The following is a 21,281-nucleotide window of genomic DNA, read 5'->3' as shown; positions in this document are numbered from 1 at the left end:
GGCGGTCAGGTCGACCGAAGTAGAGAGACGGGAGAGCACGTTACTCAACAGCAGAAATCGGAGCCTCTCTCTTGGCGTCCGGGGGCCGCTGCTCTTATACTCTCAGAGTTGAGAGCAAGAGGGAAGGTCATGGGACTACACCACGTGACAGCGGCGACGGACGGACTGAGAGACACGTTGGAACAAGGAGGTGACGCATCAGACGGGCCGGCGCCGGTCAGACCTCCTCGCTTCACACTGGGGGAGCTCCTCTCCCCGGCTGCCGCGCTTTGACAAGCGTGGGCACACACACACACACGCACACACAAAGACACGTGGCACTGAACATGCCGGGACGCGCTCGGCGGGGCGCGCTCGCGGCCGCTCCGAACGGGCCAAAATGTCCGCCGCTTGGAACGAAGCTCCGGCGTACGTTGCATCCGCGCTGGCTTTACCGCGCGTCGTAGGCGGAACGTAACAGACCGCCCCGCCGGGGGAGGGAGATCCCGATGGTCAGGGGACTGCATCCGCTGTCCGGAGGGATGTCGCTCGATGATGCTCATAACCGAAGTCGGTCGTCCCTCGGCGTTTCTTGAGCGCAGCGCACCGAGAAGGCCTCGTTCTCACGTTCAGGTTCACAGAGGACACTGCAAAGTGACTTCGGGAGAGTTCTCATTTTTCTCTCGTTCCCAGCAAGCGTTAGAACTACGCCGAAACTCAGCCGCTCAGTCAGCAAGCACGGCACAACCCTCACTAAGCCATGCCAGGCTCTTTCCCCTTTAATACTACTGCCTAGTTCCTTACAGTAGTCTGGCAGCACTCAGAACGCGTCCACAAATTGGAAAATTGCACTAGAAAGCACATCATCACTTTGAAACACTACACAAAAGCAATATGTTAAAAATCCTGCCTCAGGAAGAAAAACATCAATAACAAACAATTTTGAGGCTGATTCCCACGTTAGGGGCTTCGACTTAAGCCATCGGCGTTACCGTTGAGACTCCCCTTTTTGTAACGCACCTCAAAAGAATGTTGTCTCAAAGCGAGGCTCCAGCGCAGGAGGCGGCCATTTGTGAAAGAGATAGTCTGCAGCCATTGGAGAGGGCAGTGATCCGTTCCGAAGCATGCGAAGCGGATATCGCAGCGAGCGAACGTACACTACCTGAGCTGGCGAAAACCCCGTAGCCGCATGCGGCGCGGTCCTCAATGCAAACATCACCTCAGGCAGAAACAGCTCCCAGTCAGTTTGTTGTTCAAACCACAATGCTCTCCACACGCGCTTCACGACGGAGTGAAGCTTCTCAACGGAATTCGACTGGGGTTGGTGCACTGAGCTGTGTAACAGCTTTACCCCGCACCTTTCGAGAAAGGCTGTCGTCAAAGCGCTAGTAAACACTGTGCCCTGATCTGATTGGATTTCCGCAGGAAAACCAACTCGCGCAAATATGGACAGTAGTGCATTGACTATCTCAACTGAGCTGAGTTCTTTAAGCGGCACTGCTTCAGGGAACTTTGTCGCTGGACAGATCACAGTCAAAATGTGTCTGTACCCCGTGGCTGTTACCGGCAGAGGTCCCACTGTATCAATAACGAGCCGTCTAAAAGGCTCCGTAATGATAGGTACCAACTTCAACGGCGCCCTCGATTTGTCCCTTGGTTTGCCCACCCGCTGACAGGTGTCGCATGTCTTCACAAAGTGGTCTGCGTCCCGAAAACACCCTGGCCAATAGTACTCTTGCAAGAGACGGTCCTTAGTTTTCTTAACTCCTAGGTGTCCGGACCACGAACCCCCATGCGACAAGCGCAACAGATCCTGACGATAGCACTGAGGCACGATCAGCTGATCGAACTCCACTCCCCTGCGGTCTATATACTTCCGGTACAGGACCCCACCTCTTTCCACAAAGCGAGCATTTTTCTTGGCGACACCTTCCTTGACAATGCAGCGTATGTTTTCTAGGCTGCCATCCTTCTTTTGCTCGGCTATCAAAGCCGACCGGCTGACTTTCAGCAACCTATTAAGTCCGTCTGACGTAGGCGCGACGAGCAAATCTGCAGATAGCTCTTCTAACTTTCCCGCATCGGGCATTTCCTCTCCAGTATCTGGTGCCTTTAACGCTACAGGCACAATTTTATTCAGTTCGGACGTGCTCTGAATATCAGCTTGCTGCGCCTCTGACCCTTTCTCATCGTTCGACAACGTCGGCCCCGCAACTACCGCCTTTGCAGCGAGCTCCCGAACCTTCGATCTGGTTAAGGCCTGAACGCTAGCCTCACCAAACAAAAGCCCCTTCTCGCGCAGGAGGTGATCGGACCTGTTCGAAAATAGGTACGGGTACTGGGGGGGCAGCATAGATGACACTGCCGCCTCCGTCTCAAGTGCTCCGAAAGGACCTTCAATGAGCACTTTTGCTACGGGCAGACACACGCTATGAGCTTCCACGGCTTGCTTGATCCATGCGCACTCGCCCGTGAACATATCGGGTTCTACGTAAGAAGGGTGAACTACATCCATCGTAGCTGCGGAATCGCGAAGCACTCGGCACTCCTTCCCGTTCACGAGGAGGTCTCGCATGTAAGGCTCGAGAAGCTTCATGTTCTCGTCAGTGCTGCATAATGACAAAAACACTACTTTTGTTTTTGTTTCCGGACACTGCGCCGAAAAGTGACCCGGCTTCTGGCACGTATAACACACGCGCGCTTGCCTCGTCTCGAACCGCTTTCTGCGTTCGGCTTCGGCTGCCGCCGTCTCCTTACGTTCGGTCGGACTGCTTTCACTCGCATCCGCACCACGTGTGTCCCCCTTTGCTCTCATGGGCGTGAACTTCGGCCTCTCAAACTTGGAGCCAAATTCACCCTTTTGACCGTCCTTAGCTCCGCGAGCCCGACGCGTCACAAACTCTTCGGCTAGCTCAGCGGCTCTAGCCACCGTACTAACGTCTGGCCTATCCAAGACCCAGTACCGCACGTTCTCAGGTAACCGACTATAAAACTGTTCCAGCCCGAAACACTGCAGAACTTTCTCGTGGTCACCAAACGCTTTCTCTTCTTTGAGCCACTCCTGCATGTTTGACATTAGCCTGTAGGCAAACTCTGTATATGACTCACTTTTGCCTTTCTCATTTTCTCGAAACTTCCGACGGAACGCCTCCGCTGACAGCCTGTACTTTTTTAGCAGACTCGATTTCACTTTGTCGAAATCCTCAGCCTCCTCTCTCTCCAAGCGAGCGACTACGTCGGCTGCCTCGCCGGGTAACAAAGTGAGCAAGCGCTGTGGCCACGTTTCCCGAGAGAACCCCTGCTTCTCGCACGTTCGCTCAAAGTTAACCAGGAACAAACCAATGTCCTCTCCAAGCTTAAACGGCCGCATTAGGTCAGTCATTTTGAACAATACTCGTTCTCCTGCACTGTGTGCCTGACTTCCATTACGAGCGCGTTCCATCTCCACCTCGAGACGCTTCATTTCCAAAGCATGATCGCGCTCTTCTTTTTCTTTCTCTTTTCGTTCTTTTCGTTCAAGCTCCTGTCTTTTTGCCGTCTCCCTCTCCTCAATGGTCTCAAGGCATTCCGACAGCTCGTCATCCTCAGCTCCTAACTCAAGAATAGCCCTTAGCAGTTCTGGTTTTCTGAGTTTGTCTGAGACATCCAGACCCAACTCTCTTGCAAGCTCCAACAATTTCGGTTTGCGCAACGACTTCAAATCCATGGCTGCTCTGAATGCTGCTTTCTCTACTGCCTACTATTGTCTTGCCGCAAACTAACCCGGCAGCAACGACAACCACAATTACCAGCTCTGTTTCTGACACTAACAAAAGCCTGGCAAAACTCAGAAGAAGAAAGTCCCGCACTCACCAAACCTCGCAGCCAAGAATTCAGCGCAGTCGTTCCGCTGCAGGCAACCAGTCATCACAGAGGGCTCGTTGCACTGCTCCCGGATGGTCGTTGTGCTGCTCAGCATACAGTCAACCGCATATCTTCGCTGCTGGCCTCCGTTGTCGCGATCTCACCGCTGGCAACCAGATGTTTGAACTGCACCAATGGCACCGGCTGTTGGAACCTCAGTGCTGACGCCCGTTATTGCAACAGGGTCGCAAGCCCCAAGGGTAGCGTTGGCCTGGCGGCCTGGGGCTCACTGGAAGCATCCGAAGGTCCCAGCAAAGCATGAGGCGACTGCTAACAGAACAACTTGTTTATTCTAGCATCGCAAAGAGCGGGCGGTCAGGTCGACCGAAGTAGAGAGACGGGAGAGCACGTTACTCAACAGCAGAAATCGGAGCCTCTCTCTTGGCCTCCGGGAGCCGCTGCTCTTATACTCTCAGAGTTGAGAGCAAGAGGGAAGGTCATGGGACTACACCACGTGACAGCGGCGACGGACGGACTGAGAGACACGTTGGAACAAGGAGGTGACGCATCAGACGGGCCGGCGCCGGTCAGACCTCCTCGCTTCACACTGGGGGAGCTCCTCTCCCCGGCTGCCGCGCTTTGACAAGCGTGGGCACACACACACACACGCACACACAAAGACACGTGGCACTGAACATGCCGGGACGCGCTCGGCGGGGCGCGCTCGCGGCCGCTCCGAACGGGCCAAAATGTCCGCCGCTTGGAACGAAGCTCCGGCGTACGTTGCATCCGCGCTGGCTTTACCGCGCGTCGTAGGCGAAACGTAACAGGGCACTGAAAACCAAATTAATATTGTGTCTATTGGAAACCTTCTTCAGATTGTGTGACAACTTGTGTAGGTATGGCACCACGTGCGCTACTTTTTTGTCTTTTTGGGAAGCATCGGAACTTCTTTTCTCTTTCTGCATGCAGTTCCGATGCTTCCCAAAAAGAAAACAAAGACAAAAAAACTAGCGCATGTGGTGCCATACCTACACAAGTTGTCACACAATCTGAAGAAGGTTTCCAATAGACACAATATTAATTTGGTTTTCAGTGCCCCGTGTAAGTTGTCCTCGATATATAATCGCATGAACAAGGGCGAAAGGCACCTGTGTACCACAAATCATAAAACTTGTTTCACTGAGTGCAGGCGCAACGTCATCTATCAAATACCGCTCAGCTGTGGAAAATCTTTTATAGGTCAGCACAGCACTAACCTAAAGAATGGCTATGGGAGTCATTTAGCTAGACACTGTAACAAGTTTCAATGCACCCCCATATTGAAATTCGTAGGCAAAGGAAAGGGTATGAAGGAAAGGGAAATAGTAGAGGCCTTTCATATAAGAAAGGAAGGAGATAAATGTATAAGCACTCCCTCTCTTGCCTTGTCTGAAAAAGAAATCACATTTTTGGAAGAAAGATTGAAATGGTGTTGATTTGCAGATGTTTTTACGACTGATGTGCGCATGCCTATGCTGAAAAAGGTATATATGTCCGATGAATTTCAAATAAACTTCCAGTTGGCAGTCAGCGCTTGTCTGTGGTATTTGTTTCCTTGCGTCCTCGTTTTTTTCGCGTTGTTTCACCTCAATTCTAAGTATGAACCAACTAGCCCTCATCAAGATCTTACTAAGGACATCCGAAATGTGGCTCATACTATACAGCACACTTCAGCCTGGTAATTGTACGAATTGGTATCACCGAGGTTTCACTGTAGTAGCTGCAGTATGGAGAAGTTAGGCATGCAATGGAAAGGAAAACCAAAGTTTGCCAGGAATCAATGCACAAGAGCTGCAGTGCGCTACGGACACAGGGACAGGAGCACTTCTGGAAGTGCATTGAAACTTTTTAGTTAATGCAGAGGACGGTGGATGCAGCCCATGTGCTGCAATAGAGAAAAACATGAGGAGACAAGCTTTAATTTTGAGCTTTCCTGAATGCTTTTTTGTTATTGCTGCAGGTGTTTCAATTGAAAATGTTTTGTGTTGATTTTCTAAGAACCCTTTCTCATGGAGAAAGAATAACAGGAGGCAGGCACGTACCCAGGGGGGGGCCCGGGGGGGCCCGGGCCCCCCCCGAAATCAGATGGCATACCCCCCCCCCCCCTTCCCACCCACGCGACCACTCCTCACACATTCCTAAAGCGCTGCCAGATCAATGTTGAGACTTGGCAGCTATTCATCGGTCAGCATTATGCTGCCTTTTTCACTCCTTTTGGATGGCGGTAGTTATCAGCATCTCTTGGGATGTGAAGGCCAGTTTTCTCATAGATTCGGCGCCCGCGAGATTAACTCGAGATGCGTTCATTTGTCACCATTCATTCAACTGTCACGCGCATAGCTGTTGCTTTTGTTAGTTCAACCTTCTTTGTTTAGGCTCATCCTGGGACCAGGAAAGGGATGCGGCTGTTAGTCAGCTGGTCTGTACTCTCGTGGAACGAGTTGCGGGCGGAGAAAACGCCAATTGCGTTTAACGTGTCCTTTTGCTTCATTATTTCCTTGAATGACAGCTCGTCGCGACGCTGGCAGATGCCCGAAATCATATACACGTGATATTGGTTAGATAAGGTGGGAAATAAAATAATGTGAAACAGCGTCCATCACGAAAACCTGCAATAACCCTCAAACCCATAATCAAGATGACTGTCGCCCGTTACCTCGTCTGGTTTTTCCCTAATTGTATAGCACTTCTCGTGCAAAATTGGCAACTGGAAACAAAAATCGCAAGGAGTTGAGAAATCAAGCGATCTACTAAGGGAGAAAGCCAAGGCAACAACCAAACTGCAAGGAAAAGCGAATTTAACAACAAATCTAACAAATATAACCGTTGCTTATGAAAATATTTATGGATCAACATCTTTTTATTTAAAAAGGAAGTAGAGAAAACGCCGTGGGAAGCGAAGAACAATTACGTGTTTTGAATGACGCTTCTACAGTTATCGGTCGAGCCGCCTCACGTAGCCACTTCTCTATTGTGCTTATGTGGGTGTTTTTCTAACCTTTCGCGGTGGGCGCAGTACGTCTACAATCGCAGTATCCTGCGCTCTACGCGGTTGTATGGGACTGGCGGCCACACAGCGGTACGCAACTTCCCAAATAACAACACGAGTCGTTTTCCCACTTGGAGCAGTAAACGAGGAATCCAAAAGAATTGTGATTGTTCCGCAAATATATATTTCGCTGTAATTCTTCAAGAGCTAATACAAAAAATGCTGCTATAGTCGGAGACAACTTAAGTCTACAGTGTAGCCTCGCCCACGCCCTCATTACAACCAGCCACTGTTCCTCCACGAAGCTTCCAATAATCCGTACTTCAAACTTTTCCTGTTACCCAAATAAGGCGGTAACCACAAAAAAGTAAAATTATTAGCGCTTAATTTTACACGTTTTCCCTCGCCTATTACAGTGGAATGACGAAAGCCTAATTCTTTACTGAACTGAAATGCTTGCTTCGCTGCAACTATTTATTGTCAAGCTTCACTTCAGTTGGCAGTGAAGTTTCATGAGTAAACCGGCTCAGCAGTGAAAAGAACTCTACCGCAGACTTTTGAAGAGTGAAATATACTCAGACTCCGTACACTTTGTCAATGTCTGTTGTATACCTCATTGGTTCCGCCGATGGAAAAACTCTTCAAGAACAGCGGACGTTCCGGAGCTATCAAGCACGACGCCATTTTGATAAGGCCGCATGACGATGATTTTGTTTGCTTCTGTGATTAACTGGCGGAGTAATATTGCTACATGCGTGTGGTATTTGTTTGAACGAGGCGCGTGGGTGCCATCACTCCAGAAAAGAGGAGGAAGAACGAACTGCTCTCGCGCTGTGAATCTAACCGGTCAGCGCTGCAAGCGTTGTTGTAAATATAACCTATAAATAGTTTCTCGTCTTACTGACTCGTCTTTCGCGTAAGAATATCTACAGAGGTTCTACAGCTACCTTAATTCTACACAAGAAAAGCAGGGAGATACCTATAGAGAAAGGGGTCAGACAGGGAGACGCAATTTCTCCAAAGCTATTCACTGCTTGCTTAGAAGAATTCAAGCTATTAAGCTGGGAAGGCTTAGGAGTAAAGATCGACGGCGAATATCTCAGCAACCTTCGGTTTGCCGATGACATTGTTCTATTCAACAACAATGCAGACGAGTTACAACAAATCATTGGAGACCTTAACAGAGAGAGTGTAAGAGTGGGGTTGAATATTAATATTCAGAAGATAAAAATAATGATAAATAGCCGGGCAAAGGAACAAGAGATCAGGATCACCAGTGGGCTTTAGAGACTGTGAAGGAGCACGCTTACCTAGGTCAATTAATCACAGGTAACCCTGATTATGAGAAGGAAATTCACAGAAGAATAAAAATTAGTTGGATCGCATACGGCAGACATTGCCAGCTCCTGACTGGAAGCTTGCCATTATCATTGAAAAGTAAGTGTGCAATCAGTGCATTTTGCCAATGCTGACATATGGGGCAGAGAGTCGGAGACTGACAAAGATGTTTGAGAGCAAGGACCACGCAAAGAGCGATGGAACGAAGATTGCTAGGCATAACATTAAGATACAGAAAGACAGTTGTTTGGATCAGAGAGCAAACGGGTATAGACGATATTCTAATTGACATCAAGAGGAAAAAATGTAGCTGGGCAGGTCATTTATTGCGCTGGTTAGATAACCGTTGGACCATTAGGGTTGCAGAATGGGTACCAAGAGAAGGAAAACGCAATCGAGGATGACAAAAGGCTAGGTGGAGCGATGAAATTAGGAAATTCGCGGGCGCTAGTTGGAACCGGTTGGCGCAGGACACGGGTAATTGGAGATCGCAGGGAGAGGCCTTCGTTCTGCAGTGGACTTAAAACAGGCTGATGATGATGATGACGACGACGACGATGATGATGATGATGATGATGATGATGAAGGTGGTGGGCCCCCCCCGAAAAAAAATCCTGGGTACGTGCCTGACAGGAGGTGAAACTATGGGCCGGCACTAGCATGAGTCATGCTAATGTCACACAAGGTGAAGAGGAGGCGCGCAGCTTCAGACATGCTATAGCAGACTGGCAAACAGAGGTAGCGGCGCCCCTTGTGGTGCCGCAAGGAACTACTTTTGCCATCCCTCGCGGTATGAGTGCACGCGGCCTCCGACGCCTGCCGTCGTCTGCTATTGGTCCCTTGCGCTAGGTCGTCGGATGCCGCAATAAAGCTTTATACCTGTGGGGTTTGCACTCAAGGAATAAAAAAAACCTAAAAACAGTTTTAGTACCATTATTTGTTTCGAGATATATATTTAGGATCACATGCTTTTTGGGCACCAATGAGAGCAAGAAATTAGCACACTTGAAAGAGCAGGTGATCTGTAATTTGTAATAAATGATGAATTTTGTAATTTTGTTTTCTGGGTGATGGGGCCAGTCAAGCTGTGACATGCAGCTTCACACCCATCACCCTAACTACGTCTTTGTGTACTCTTATGTACCTGCCATGTGGTTTAATAAACCTAAACTGAAGTCTGCATTCGTAGCCAGGTGCGCATAGAAAACTGCGCTTGGGGCTTTTCAAGTTTTTAGATGTAGCATAAGACAAGAATTTGTTGTAGTTTATTAGTATGCACCATAAAAATGCTGATCAGAGTATGCAATACATAGCTACTGTGCGGGGAAACAAAATTTAATGTTCCTGCAGCACATTTGGGCACACATGGACAGACGGGCCAACAGAGTAGAGCGGAGTCTGCCACTTGCTTCGAGCAGTCACAATCATCCTCTACTGCTTCTCCACAATGTAAGCGTTCATTAATAAGTGTTCTCTAATAATCGGCAGTGGGGCACTATGCTTCGTCCCAAAGTGTAACAGCGGATATAAGTCCTTAATGAAAACGTTCCCGAGTTTTCAAAGCTCTAAATGGACCCTCAATGCCCGCAAGAATGGGCGAAAGCTATTGGAAGAGAGGATCGATAACTGACAACAAGCGACTATGTCTGTGAAAAGCATTTCCCCAGCAGAATGGTCCGCAGGCATAAATGCTATGTTGAGCTTCGAAGCGCAGTCATCCTTGACCAGCAGAAAAAAATCCTTGTTGCTCCCTGGGGCAGTACCTTGCCTTTTTCTGGAAGTTTCACCTGACTTGTGCCCAGCAAAGAAACCGTGAGTGATCCGGAAGATCCCTAAAATTACTGGTGAAAGCAGTGCCAATTGAGCAAAGGTGGACAGAACTCGTTATGAGTACTGTTACCAGCTAATGTACTTGCATTGGGTAGCTAAAACTACCTAATGCAAGGGCGAAGCTCTGGCATCAAGCAGCCGCAGGAGAGGAGACAAGAGCATGCCCCGTGCTTTCCACGTCGCACGGATCCATTGCATCGCTTTGACAAACCATCACGGTACCGTATGTCAGGTGTCTGGTGCAGGACAGTTTGACCGCCGTTCGGTGCGCTGCCACACTCCTGCGTGACATTATGAGGATGCAAGAAAGAGCCAAGTTATGCCTCTTAAATTATTCTTTCTCTGTGCTCTTTCTTTTTTTCATACAGCAATAAGCATAACTTATTTTCTGAAGAGGGATTTTAGAGCGCAGCTCTTAGGTACCTGTTCCTGTGGTGAGCATCGACGTGAACGAACAATGCATAGAATGAGTGAATGCAGAGTGCAGCTGGGGATGAAAGTGGAGGAAGAGGGTGCAGCGGAACCATGATGCAGAGGCTATGGCGAAAGCATCGGAAGTGTAGTGCGGCGACGATAACTGTGAGATGGCACCAGAGTAGCACGTATCATCTGGGAGGTTAGTCTGTGGCAGCTGCTGTTAATCGTGCCCACGTGTCACCCACACGCTGCCTCTCGTCATCTTCAGATTAGCGAAGCAGTCACACCACTTCGTTTGCCCTGTGCCACACAAGACAGATTGCCCATGCCAGCCAATATATCGCGAAACGTCAACACATATAGAGCACTCAAATGTTGTATTAGGGAGTATCGTAATTGTTGGTGAATTTTTAAATTAAAATTTTGTACTCTTCTTTCTTACATAGTTGGCCATGCATTGAGCCTCCAAAAGTAAAATTGTACCAACACTTCTGATATGGCTCCATCTTATAGCAAGGCATAATTTGCAGAGTGCCACAGGCTGCACCTATTCTGTTTGCGTGTTCCTTCTTCTGTATTTTTTTCATGTTGCCCTCTCATTACTTGAATATGCCAACTAGCCCTAACCAAAGCTTCATTGTAACATACAGAAAGGCATACCTATCAGAAGAGTACTTTTTTTGTGTGTGTGTATGAAAGGAAAAATTGACATGCGCCCATAAGTAGCTCAAAGCTACAAATAAAACCCACATGGGGTTCCCAGGAACGAAGCTTCGTAGTTGAAGAAAAATTAGTCCTGGTCCGAGATTCCAACCCGGGACCAATGCCTTTCCGGGGTGGTCGTTCTACCATCTGAACTAACCAGGAGGCTAGCAGATTGCAGCACAAGGATGATCTCTGACTGAATCCCAGACCAGGACAAATTTTTCTGCAATTATGGAGCTTTCTTTTCTGAGAAACCCATGTTGGTGTCCTTTGTAGCTCCAGGCTACATACCGGTGGATGTCAATGTTTCATTTCATGAACCTTGTTCCATCTTGCAGAATTCCACGGAAATGATTTTCCATATTCATTGTCTTTGTGCTTCGAGTTGTGGACTAATTCACCCTTGCGCTGCGATCTGCTAAGCCTTCTGGTTAGCTCGTACGGTAGAGTGACCGCCCCAGAAATTAGTCCGGGTTTCGAATCTGACTAGCATGAATTTTTCTTCAACTATGAAGCTTTGTATCTAAAAACTTGTGTGGGTTTCCTTTGTAGCTTTGTACCACATACGTGTGGATGTAAATTTTTTCTTTCATGAACCTTTCTCTCCTTGCGGAATTCCACAGAACTGATTTGCCATGCTTCTTTTGGTATGTCATCATTATTCTTCTAGGATTTTTGAGGTCTCATTTGTTTTGGTTCATTACACAGATCATCTCTCCTATGTTACTGCCAAAAATTTTGTTAAGGCGAGCTAAATTTGGCATAAGATGCACATTTGTTGACAATTTAAATAAAATATTATCTATGTTTGCTCATTGTATAATGCTTCGATTAGCCTAGAAAAATTTGCGCTGTAAGGTAGACTAATAATCTGTATTTTTACTTGTCTAGAAAAAAAAAATCTTTTTACAAATAGTTTAAAGCGGTGTTGCACTGTTCTGTAGTTCTCTTGATCACAACACTGTGTGTAACTGTAACACGTCTAGCTGTGAATGGTATTAGTGTGTACATGTTGCATGTGTCAAATAATGTGTATTGCTTTACCGAATGGATGCATGGAAACCGTTTCAGAAAACGGAAAATATCTTATATTTCATTCACTATTTGGTGGTCGTTTTTCTCGAATATTAGTACTCGGTTCAATGCAGAAATTTCACTATTCAAACACCCCTAGTAGGTATGGAAGTATTTCTCAGCAACTCGCACTAAAGAAATCACTAATAAAGATAAAAGGCAACTAAGTAAGAATTTGCATAGTGAACCACGAAACTGGGTCAGTTTGCAGTGGCAATATCGGAAGGCTAGTCGTTCCAGTGATGGTGTGGGGAATAAAAGAACTTGCATATTCTGGCGAAATGCGCTCGAGTTTGAGACAGTGATCCCAGTGTGGAAAGATGGCAGATCTCGACTGCAAGAAGTCACGATGAAGAAGTCAGTGATCATAAAGCTTATTAAAGAGGCAACGGTGTGCTGCTTTGTGGCGAAGGGATAGATGTAAGTAGGCAGGGGCTTTTAACGATGAGATGTGTCTAATAAGAATAATCGGAGATGCTGAAGCAAGCTGCTTGGTTTTTGCACTGATTGAATATCGTTGACCATCTGTGCCGGACTTGGATCCGATATTGCCAATGCGTACTTGAGTTTTGGGTGGATTGGTGTACAGTCGCCGACAGTTTATTCGGACCTCACGGGGACTGCGAAAATGTTCGAATAAATAGGTGTCCGAAAAAGCAGATTAAGAAAAAAAAATGAAATCCTTTATTTCCACGCACTTATTCGGGCTCGGCAGTAGGCTTGAAGAAATCGTGCGTGCGCCGTTGCACGCTGTTTCGTTTACGCGCAATCAGATAAGCCTGAATCTCGGAGAGGGTCGTACGGCCACGGAGAGGGTCGTACGGCTGAAAGCACAGTCACTACTGTTTGTGCACGCTCCGCATGCAACGGCAGCGTAGCACATGGTGCGTCATCTTCCGACTCGGAGTCATCGTCTGGCGGTGCAGCAGAAACCTGACGAATGATCTCGCCGTCGTCGAGTTCTGCACAAGTCAGTACAGCAGTGTCAGCACCTGTGAAACTGTCAAATGAGAAGATGTCCGAAATCGCAATGCAACCACTGCGCAGGTCTCGGCAGAACATTTTCCGCGTCAGTAGAAAGCACATCGGAAGGCGACAAATCTTAGGCCTCCCGGCACCCGCTTGCCGGCATTCCCCAGCGCAGTCTGCGCGGGCACTGTCGGTGCCATTAGACACTTGACGCGATGTTTCCGTACGCCGCGTTGGATCACCGAAACCTCGACACTGCACACAAATAGTCTCTTCGATTTGGCTTGCACTGGCTGCACTAGTTCTGAAAAGTGCCGCAGTGGTGCCGAGCGGGTGCAGCTAGAGCCGCACTAGCGCACGACTGCAAAACGAAGACGGAAGTGCAGGCCTAGGAGAGGCATAGCTTTGTTTACGTGTTTTAGGTGCACGTTGTGTATCGCTGGCACCGCTTGTCACGTAAAATGGCCCTCTTTGAAATTGCCATGGAGCTATTGGACTCGGAAAGCGACGACGACTGCGACTACAGTGACATCCACGTTGACTCCGACGACGAGTTCGACGATGTGTGTGTTTCGGTAGCCTGTGCGTTGGTACGAAGAGATGCAAATCGTGTGCCGGGGTACGAGAACGTGATAACCAGGTATCATGAGCATGAGTTTAAAAGATTGTTCAGGCTCTCTAGAGAAACATTTGACTGGCTAAGCGGTCAATTCAGAGCTTCGACCTTCTACCCAAACGCGCTTCAAGGGCGTCAAAAAATATCCGCTGAAAAGACATGCCTAATTGCTCTTGTGTATGTCGGCGCGCACATGTCGATGTACGCCATAGGAGACAAGTTTGACGTGGCAGAGTCGTCAGTGCATGCATGCGTGCCGCGGTTCGTCCACTTTTTGCACTCACTTAGCGGTGATGTTATGTGCTGGCCCAGCAGTGCAGAAATGAATCGCATCAAGGCAGGTTTCCTCGCCAAGAGTGGAGGCAAAGGCCCACGGAATGCCATCGGCTGCATCGACAGTTCGCACATCCAGATCTTGACTCCAAGCGAATCGACGCAGTCATATTTCAATCGCAAGAAGTGGCCATCTATTATTTTACAAGGGATCTGCGATGATAGGAATCGGTTTCTGAATGTTTTCATTAGGTTCCCTGGATCTGTCCACGATGCCCGCGTTTTGAAGGAGAGCCCATTCTTCGCACGTGCGCCATTGGAATGTGGTGAAAACTACATTCTGGGGGATAGTACGTATCCTCTGATGCCTTGGCTGATGACTCCATTCAGGGACAATGAAGCCTCATTTCCGTCTTGGAAAAAACAGTTTAATAAGCGACACAGCCAGCAGAGGGTGTCCATCGAGAACACCTTCGGCATGCTTAAACAGCGTTTCAGGAGGTTGTACCTTGTGGATGCCAAAACTGTTGTGCAGTCCTGCTATATAGTCATGGCAGCGTGTGTGCTCCACAACCTGTGCAACAACGAGAGGGACTTCTTCCAGGAGCTGACATTTTTACCACAAGAGGAAGATGTGGGTAATGACGACACTGAAGGGGATTTTGACTGCAGCCTGCCAGGCTACAGTCAGTCCCTGCGAGAGTTCATTGCAAAGGAGCAGTGCTAGGAACATGTCGCATCTCTGTGAATGCCATGCCAATGTGGAAAAGTGTTTTGTAAAATTATTTGTCTCACATATGAGGAATGTTTTCATTTGAAATAAATTGAACATGCAGTGGTAGTGCAAGACAACTTTATTCTCCCTGTTGTGACCCTTGTTGCTTTGCAATCAAGTCTAGCAGGCGATCAAATCTCTCCATGCATGCCGCTTCGTCCGCTCTTCCTCCCACTTTTTTCTTTCTTTTTGTTCCTCAGCTCTCGCTTTGGCTTGCTGCTCTCTTGCTTGCCCCATTTTTTCCAGCACCTCCAAAAGGGGAGTAAGCTGTGACTTGCTGTGGCGTTTCCTTTTAGAGGCCGGCCTGTCCTCAACTGTTACAGACAGTGTGTCCTCAACTGGCACAGGCAAAAGCTCGGCGGATGCTTCTGTGGTGCTTGTCCTGTAGAAAATATACACACAAATGCCACACCAATTCCAGGTTTTCCACAAAACTGTCATTCGCTTACCCTGAGCATCCGCTGGGGAGGATTGCCTTTCCAGGCTCCAAAAGCAATCTTGGGTTGATACTGTGTTCCTTTTCAAGTATCTCCGACAGTTCTCTGTGTAATGCGTGATGCACAAATGAAAAACCCATTGAATACCATAGTAAATAAGCACACTTACTCTTCATATTCGCAGGTCTCGCGGTGGTGACCAGATGAACTGTTCTCCTTTTTGCTCCTCTTATATGCTCGGTCAAGTGACTTCCACTTATTTTCAATCTGTGTGCTGGTCATGTTGCACAAAAATTCCTTGTTGATCAGCTCGGTGAGTCTCACCCACAGAAGCTTTCTTGTGCTAAAATAAAAGCATAGCATAGTTAAATACAAAACACACTGCTACATGTGACTGAAATTTTGCGGGACCTTTAGTACTTAAGTGTGGTGCTTTCTGGTACTCTGAAATCATAATATTTGCATACTGGCTGCCACACATTTCAAACACTCTTGAGATGAGAATTGATGTACTAAGCTTAAACAAATCCTGCGAAGTATGCATGAAAACATTCCATTAACATTGTTGGAAGTATAAATTTGAGAAACGACAGTACACTGCATTGTTGCTCATAATATTGGTGGCAACATAAAATGAAACGTAAAAGGCAACGTACCGGAGTTCTCTGCTCTTTCCAACCAAGTCCTTCATCTCCGTGTACTTGGAGATGAAGAACTTGGTTTTGCGAGTACTCCATATCTCCGCTGCTGCTTCAGCGGACGCGGATGCCGTTGGACAGGCGCCTGATCCCACTTCATCGAAGCCGTCACTGGCGCAGGCCGGTGTCGGTGGTCGTGTTACAGGAGGAATATTTTCAACCTGTGAATCTTGGGCCACGAACCTGAGTGTCACGCGCTGCCCGTCTGCGAAGACATAACATAATATTTGGAATGTGCACACAGCACAGCACGATATCTCAGAAATGCTAAATGGATCTAAATCAATGCCGCAATTAGACGGGGACCTATGCGTTGATCGTGGCCAACCGCTACACGTGGCCACAAGTACGAATAAAGCACAAACTGCCCGCTAACCACGCTTTCATCGAAAACATGCAGCAACACTTGCCTGATGCCTCGTATATATATCCATTTGCGTTTGCGTCCTCCAGTGGTGAGCCGTCCGGTTTGTAGACAAGCCCAACTTCTTTCTGGATGCCGTGGACGACAACATGCATAGTCGTCTGCTCATGGCTGGGCGGCAAGTACGCCATGCTGCACTTATCTCTGCACTTGCTCTGGACCGCGTGCAAGCCGGCCGAGAACTCGTGCAGCACTTGGCCAGCACCTTGACAAAATGAGGAGAAAAGTGTAGAGGGCGCGCGCTGCACCAGAAAAACGAGGATGGCGGTGCTGCACCCACTGAACTAGTGCAGCCGGTGCAGCCAAATCGGAGAGACCTAAAGCAAACACTACCGTGCCGACACCACTCGCACAAGCGAAAAACTTCGCCTACTCGCAGCGTCGTGCGCGAAACAAATCAGCTGCTGGATTGTCTTGACATGGCTTACTAAGCTGAAACCGGAACTGCTGTACGGTTACTCTATCGAACCAGGCAGAAACGATGATGATGAGCGGGGATTTCCAGTAGCGCCACTTCGTGGGGCAGCAAGGAGGCTCCGTTCAAAACGGAAATGGCGTTCAGCAAGTCGAACTATGCGCCGGTCAGAGTCGGTGAATGATGCCCTCGATCGAGTTGGCTCAAGGAGTGTCCGAAAAATCAGACGAGAGGTTGCAAGGTGTCCGAACTTTCGGCAGTTGTTATACATTATGGTCATTGGGGAGAATGGCGGTGCCGCGAAGCTGACCGAATAATTGGGCATGTCCGAATTATTGGAGTCCGGAAAATCGGTCGGCGACTGTACTGCACAATATAAAAATATAGTTGAACCTCGAAATAACGAAACCGCCAGGGAAACACGTTTTTTTTTTTTTTTCGTTCTCGCGGGTATTTTGCTAATGCGGAAATGGACACATTAACACAGTCATCGCTTTGCAGAAAGAAAATTTAAAATTCAGTGAAACCTTGCTAAACCGTGGTTGGCCGGAGCTCGGAAAAAGTACGTACTGAACGGTAGTACTGTTTAATCGAAATAGCATGAGATCGCCCACTTACCTGTCGAAATCGGAACATGGAGAGAGTGCGATGAAAGGGGAAAAAAACATGCAGTATTTATTCCCTTCGCGCGACAAAAGTGTTATTTTCATTTGATGCCGCGGCGGCCTAGCATCGCAACAGTGGCCTCAAACTTACTGAAGCTGCGTGCCAGCTTTTTGGCTAGCCCCCTCTTCTCGGCAAACACTTTACTATGGCAAATTTCTCGTTGGCATTATGTATTCTCCGTGCATGCACGCGGTAGTATTGCAGAAATCTCGGGCTGCTTTATCATTGCCGGGTGCTAGTCTTGTCGCGACGATTGCACTCATGAGGCTGATGTAACGCGCAGCTTCTGCCACTGTTGGGCCTCAATCGCCCGTGCTATCGCTTTCCATGTCATTCTCATCACTGTCGCTAGTCGGCACTTCAGCAACAACAAAGGCAACAATGGTGAAAAGTTGAACCTGGTAACCGACACCTCTTCGCGGTCGCAGCAGCGCTGCCAAGCAACTTCTTCGCATTCCAAATGCCACACACCATAGTCAACAGCAGATCCCTGTTGTGTGCCAGCGCCGACTTTTTCGTGTCACGTTTGACAGCACAAACAATGTCTAATTTTTCTTTGTGCTGAGCACCCGGCATCTGTTTTATCCGAGCTCCGGCATGACGCGAGTCCTCGTTTGCACGACGCCACAACGCTCTCAGGCATGGCGTCGAAATTATGTTGATGTTGATGTGGCTTCACACACAAATGCACAGGGCGCTTGTAGGTCGTTGTTCTGATCTCTCAGGCTTGTTCTGCCAGGCCGCCCAATGGAGACGATGCACCGCCGTGTTTGCGTGACGAAAAGAGGAAACTCTACGCAATAAGCTGGTACAGTTTATGCGGATACAAAACACATTATGTTCAATGGCCGCTGAGTCATGGATTTGACTTTAATACTTTTAAAACGAAATTACTGTTTAAGCAGGTATGGTTTAACGAGGTTTTACTGTAGTCACTTACTTTATTCTGCTTTGCCTTATTTTGCATGAGCTTCACTACATGCGCTTCAAAGCTTGATAATGTTTCCATTGCTTCGTCATTGTTAAGGTACGGACACACTGGCGTCAAAACGCGCGCGGCACGCCGCGTGCCGTGAAACCTGCCGCGCAGAGGATGGGTCAAGGAGCCATTTTCGGCGGCTTGCCGCGTGCCGTGTGCCAATGAGAGACGTCTGGGCTTTCTCCTAAGCGCCACCTCTTGGCTACTGCCAAAGTTAACTCCCAGCGGCAGCGGCGGAACCCCGATCGACGACCGAGCGCTCCGAGCCAGCCGCGACAAACAGCGCTAGTGATATCGCGCCTATGCTCGCGCAGTTCGAGACAAGGCGAGATCAGCGCTGTCACGTGACTCCGCGACGTCCGCCGCGCGCACAATTGATGTGGCCTCTCTGCCGCGCGGCGTTCTTGCCACCGGCGGCGTGCCGCGCGCGTTTTGACGCCAGTGTGTCTGTACTATTACGCTCACTGAGTAAAGTCTGGATAATGTCGATTGCGTCCGGTATATCACACACACTTACGTGCTTTTCTTGCTCGTGGTTTTCGCCATCCTCGTTGTCACTGTAATTTTCCTTGCGCAGACTGTCAACAATGGTGTCATTGCTCGACTCTTCGTGTACAATTAAATTGCGGTCCGCACACAATAAGGGCTCCAGTTCCACATCGTCGTGTCATCTGCACTGCGCAGCGTGTCCCATACTTCCGTTAGTGGCTGGAGATGGCCACCGCTTTGAGAAGCACTTGCTTCCGGCAAGGCTGCTGGTGCATGCTGACCAAAACCGGCATGCCTGAAACAATTCTAGATAACGGCGGCCGAAGTAGCAGCCCAGGAAATGGCGAGCATTTCCAGTGCCATGAAGAGATTAACTTCCGTTGGCCGCTTCATTTCCATGTTTAGCAACATCCGCCGGATGAGCCTCCCACGGTAGGCAGCCTTAACACTCCTAATGATTCCTTGGTCCAAAGGTTGAATCACAGATGTGCAGTTGGGAGGAAAAAAAATTAAGCGGACGTTCGTCAGGACGTTCATCTTTGATGTGGTGGACCCTCCAAAAAGAAAGGCAGACGGATCTGCCTTGCTTTCACATGTCCGCATCAAAGGCTTCCAGTCAGCTGGTGAATATCGCGTGCATCATCCATGCTTTGTGGTTGGCATTGTACTGGACCAGCAGCCTTCGGTTCCCTTTAAAGCACCGTAGCTTCTTGCTCTGACCAATTACGAAGAGGAGACACTTGTCAGAGGCATCCATGTTAGAGCACACACTTTTTGCTCGACTTGCCGCCATGACATTTTTTTCCCCTGAGTTCGAGTGTTTTTGCCGGCAATATCTCATAGAAAAACCCACACTCACCCGCATTATAAATTTCGGAGGGCTCATATTCTTGAAGTATGTCTTCATAACTTTCCTGCATCCAGGATGATGTGCCTTTGGCGTCAACACTCGCTGATTCTCCCGACAGCACCTTGACGACAAGGCAGTGCCGCGCCTTGAATCGGCTTAGTCAGTCTGCGCTCGCCTTAAAGTTATCGTGCCCCAGAATGCACACAGTCAATAGCCTTCCGCTGCTGAGGGCTTCCTGACAAAGGCGCTCTTTTGTCGAGGAACCATCAAAATACGGCTTTGTCCATGCCTTCGTAGATCAGCGTTGCCATCGTCCTGTGCTGTGCATGTGCATGTGCTCTGTTCTTCAGTGTTAGCATGATGTTGTCTTTGGCTTTCAGAATTATAGAAAGTGAACTGCACGGGATATTGTACTTTTCCGCGATATCAGACTTCTTCCTGTCTTTCGCAGCTTTGGCAATGATTGTAGACTTGTGCTCAAGGGACAGAAAGTTGCGCTTTTTAACAGGTGGCGGCATCTTCCCGACAGACCAAACACAGCAGCGTTCTCAGCGTGCTCACGGCGGGCAGTGAGATCAGTGAGATAACATGGAGAAAGAGACACGTTTTAGTGTCGTTGCAGTTGCTGGTGTCGTCACATGAAATGTCACGCGGCTGCATAGTTGCCAGTAATTGTACTAGTGAACAGCTGTTTTTAGCGGACAAAAAAAAAGCCTTGTTGCTATCATTATTCAACCAACCGAATGTTAACAGCAATGGCCGCGCCTTGCGCGCTGTTGTTTGTCGGTGCAAACATTGTCGGATGAGTGTGCTGCAGCAGTTCTGGCACTTCTGAGTTGCCAACTAGTTAATGAACTGAAAAAAAGTAGCAGGTCGCTACCTCAAACCTTCGTTAATGTGGGACTGCTTTATACGAACTCTTCGCTGTTGAGAGGGACGAAATGCATTAAGCTCTATGGCCACTCACCAGGGGTGCCAGATTATTTCATTGCTGCGAGAATTTCATCCTTGAGGGCTTTCATTATTGAGGAGTTCGACCGTAGTTTATGTGCTGAGACAAAGCGCGCAGACCAAATACTGTTTGCTGTAGTACAAGCACTGACTGTGGCCAAGTGCGGAGGGGGATCACAGCACCATGGGAGCCATCAAAGTGGCTTTATTTTATTTACTTATAGTACAGGATCAGGAGAGGGTATAAACTAATAGGCTAGTAAAATCAGTTCGAGTGAGGAAAGTTAAAGAAATCCACTCATTCATAGCATTAGAGAAAACTACCTGTTTGTTTGCAGAAGTAGATAGGTGGCGTTTCAGCAAGTCAGGTTTTTGGTATCGATTTGAAAAAGATACTTCAGTTGCTTGCGCTGGGCACTATCTTAGGCATACAGTTTCTCACTATATCACCTAGAGGCTGCTGAGCTGCCGTTGTAGAAAAGGGTGGTGAGTGAGCTCGTGCAAGAGATCATTAAATGCACA

The 21,281-nt window shown here is 48.3% G+C and overlaps 2 protein-coding genes across 2 annotated transcripts in view; both read left to right on the top strand.

Moving 5' to 3' along the window:
• LOC139049915 (carboxy-terminal domain RNA polymerase II polypeptide A small phosphatase 1-like) overlaps positions 1-21,281 on the top strand; it is a 293,498-nt gene that overhangs the window by 108,472 nt on the left and 163,745 nt on the right. The window lies entirely within an intron of this gene.
• LOC139054965 (uncharacterized) lies at positions 13,648-14,802 on the top strand. Its single transcript, XM_070532678.1, has one exon. It carries the CDS (start codon positions 13,648-13,650, stop codon positions 14,800-14,802), a length of 1,155 nt encoding a protein of 384 aa, XP_070388779.1.

This window comes from Dermacentor albipictus, chromosome 1, assembly GCF_038994185.2.
Source record: "Dermacentor albipictus isolate Rhodes 1998 colony chromosome 1, USDA_Dalb.pri_finalv2, whole genome shotgun sequence".
Classification (NCBI taxonomy): Eukaryota; Metazoa; Arthropoda; class Arachnida; order Ixodida; family Ixodidae; genus Dermacentor; species Dermacentor albipictus.
The sequence above is the reverse complement of the archived record's forward strand: the minus strand, read 5'-3'. Positions and strand labels throughout refer to the sequence as shown.

What these genes read in the sequence shown, in the direction of transcription:
- LOC139054965 (XM_070532678.1), top strand. Translation starts at nt 13,648, where the DNA reads ATGGCCCTCTTTGAAATTGCCATGGAGCTATTGGACTCGGAAAGCGAC.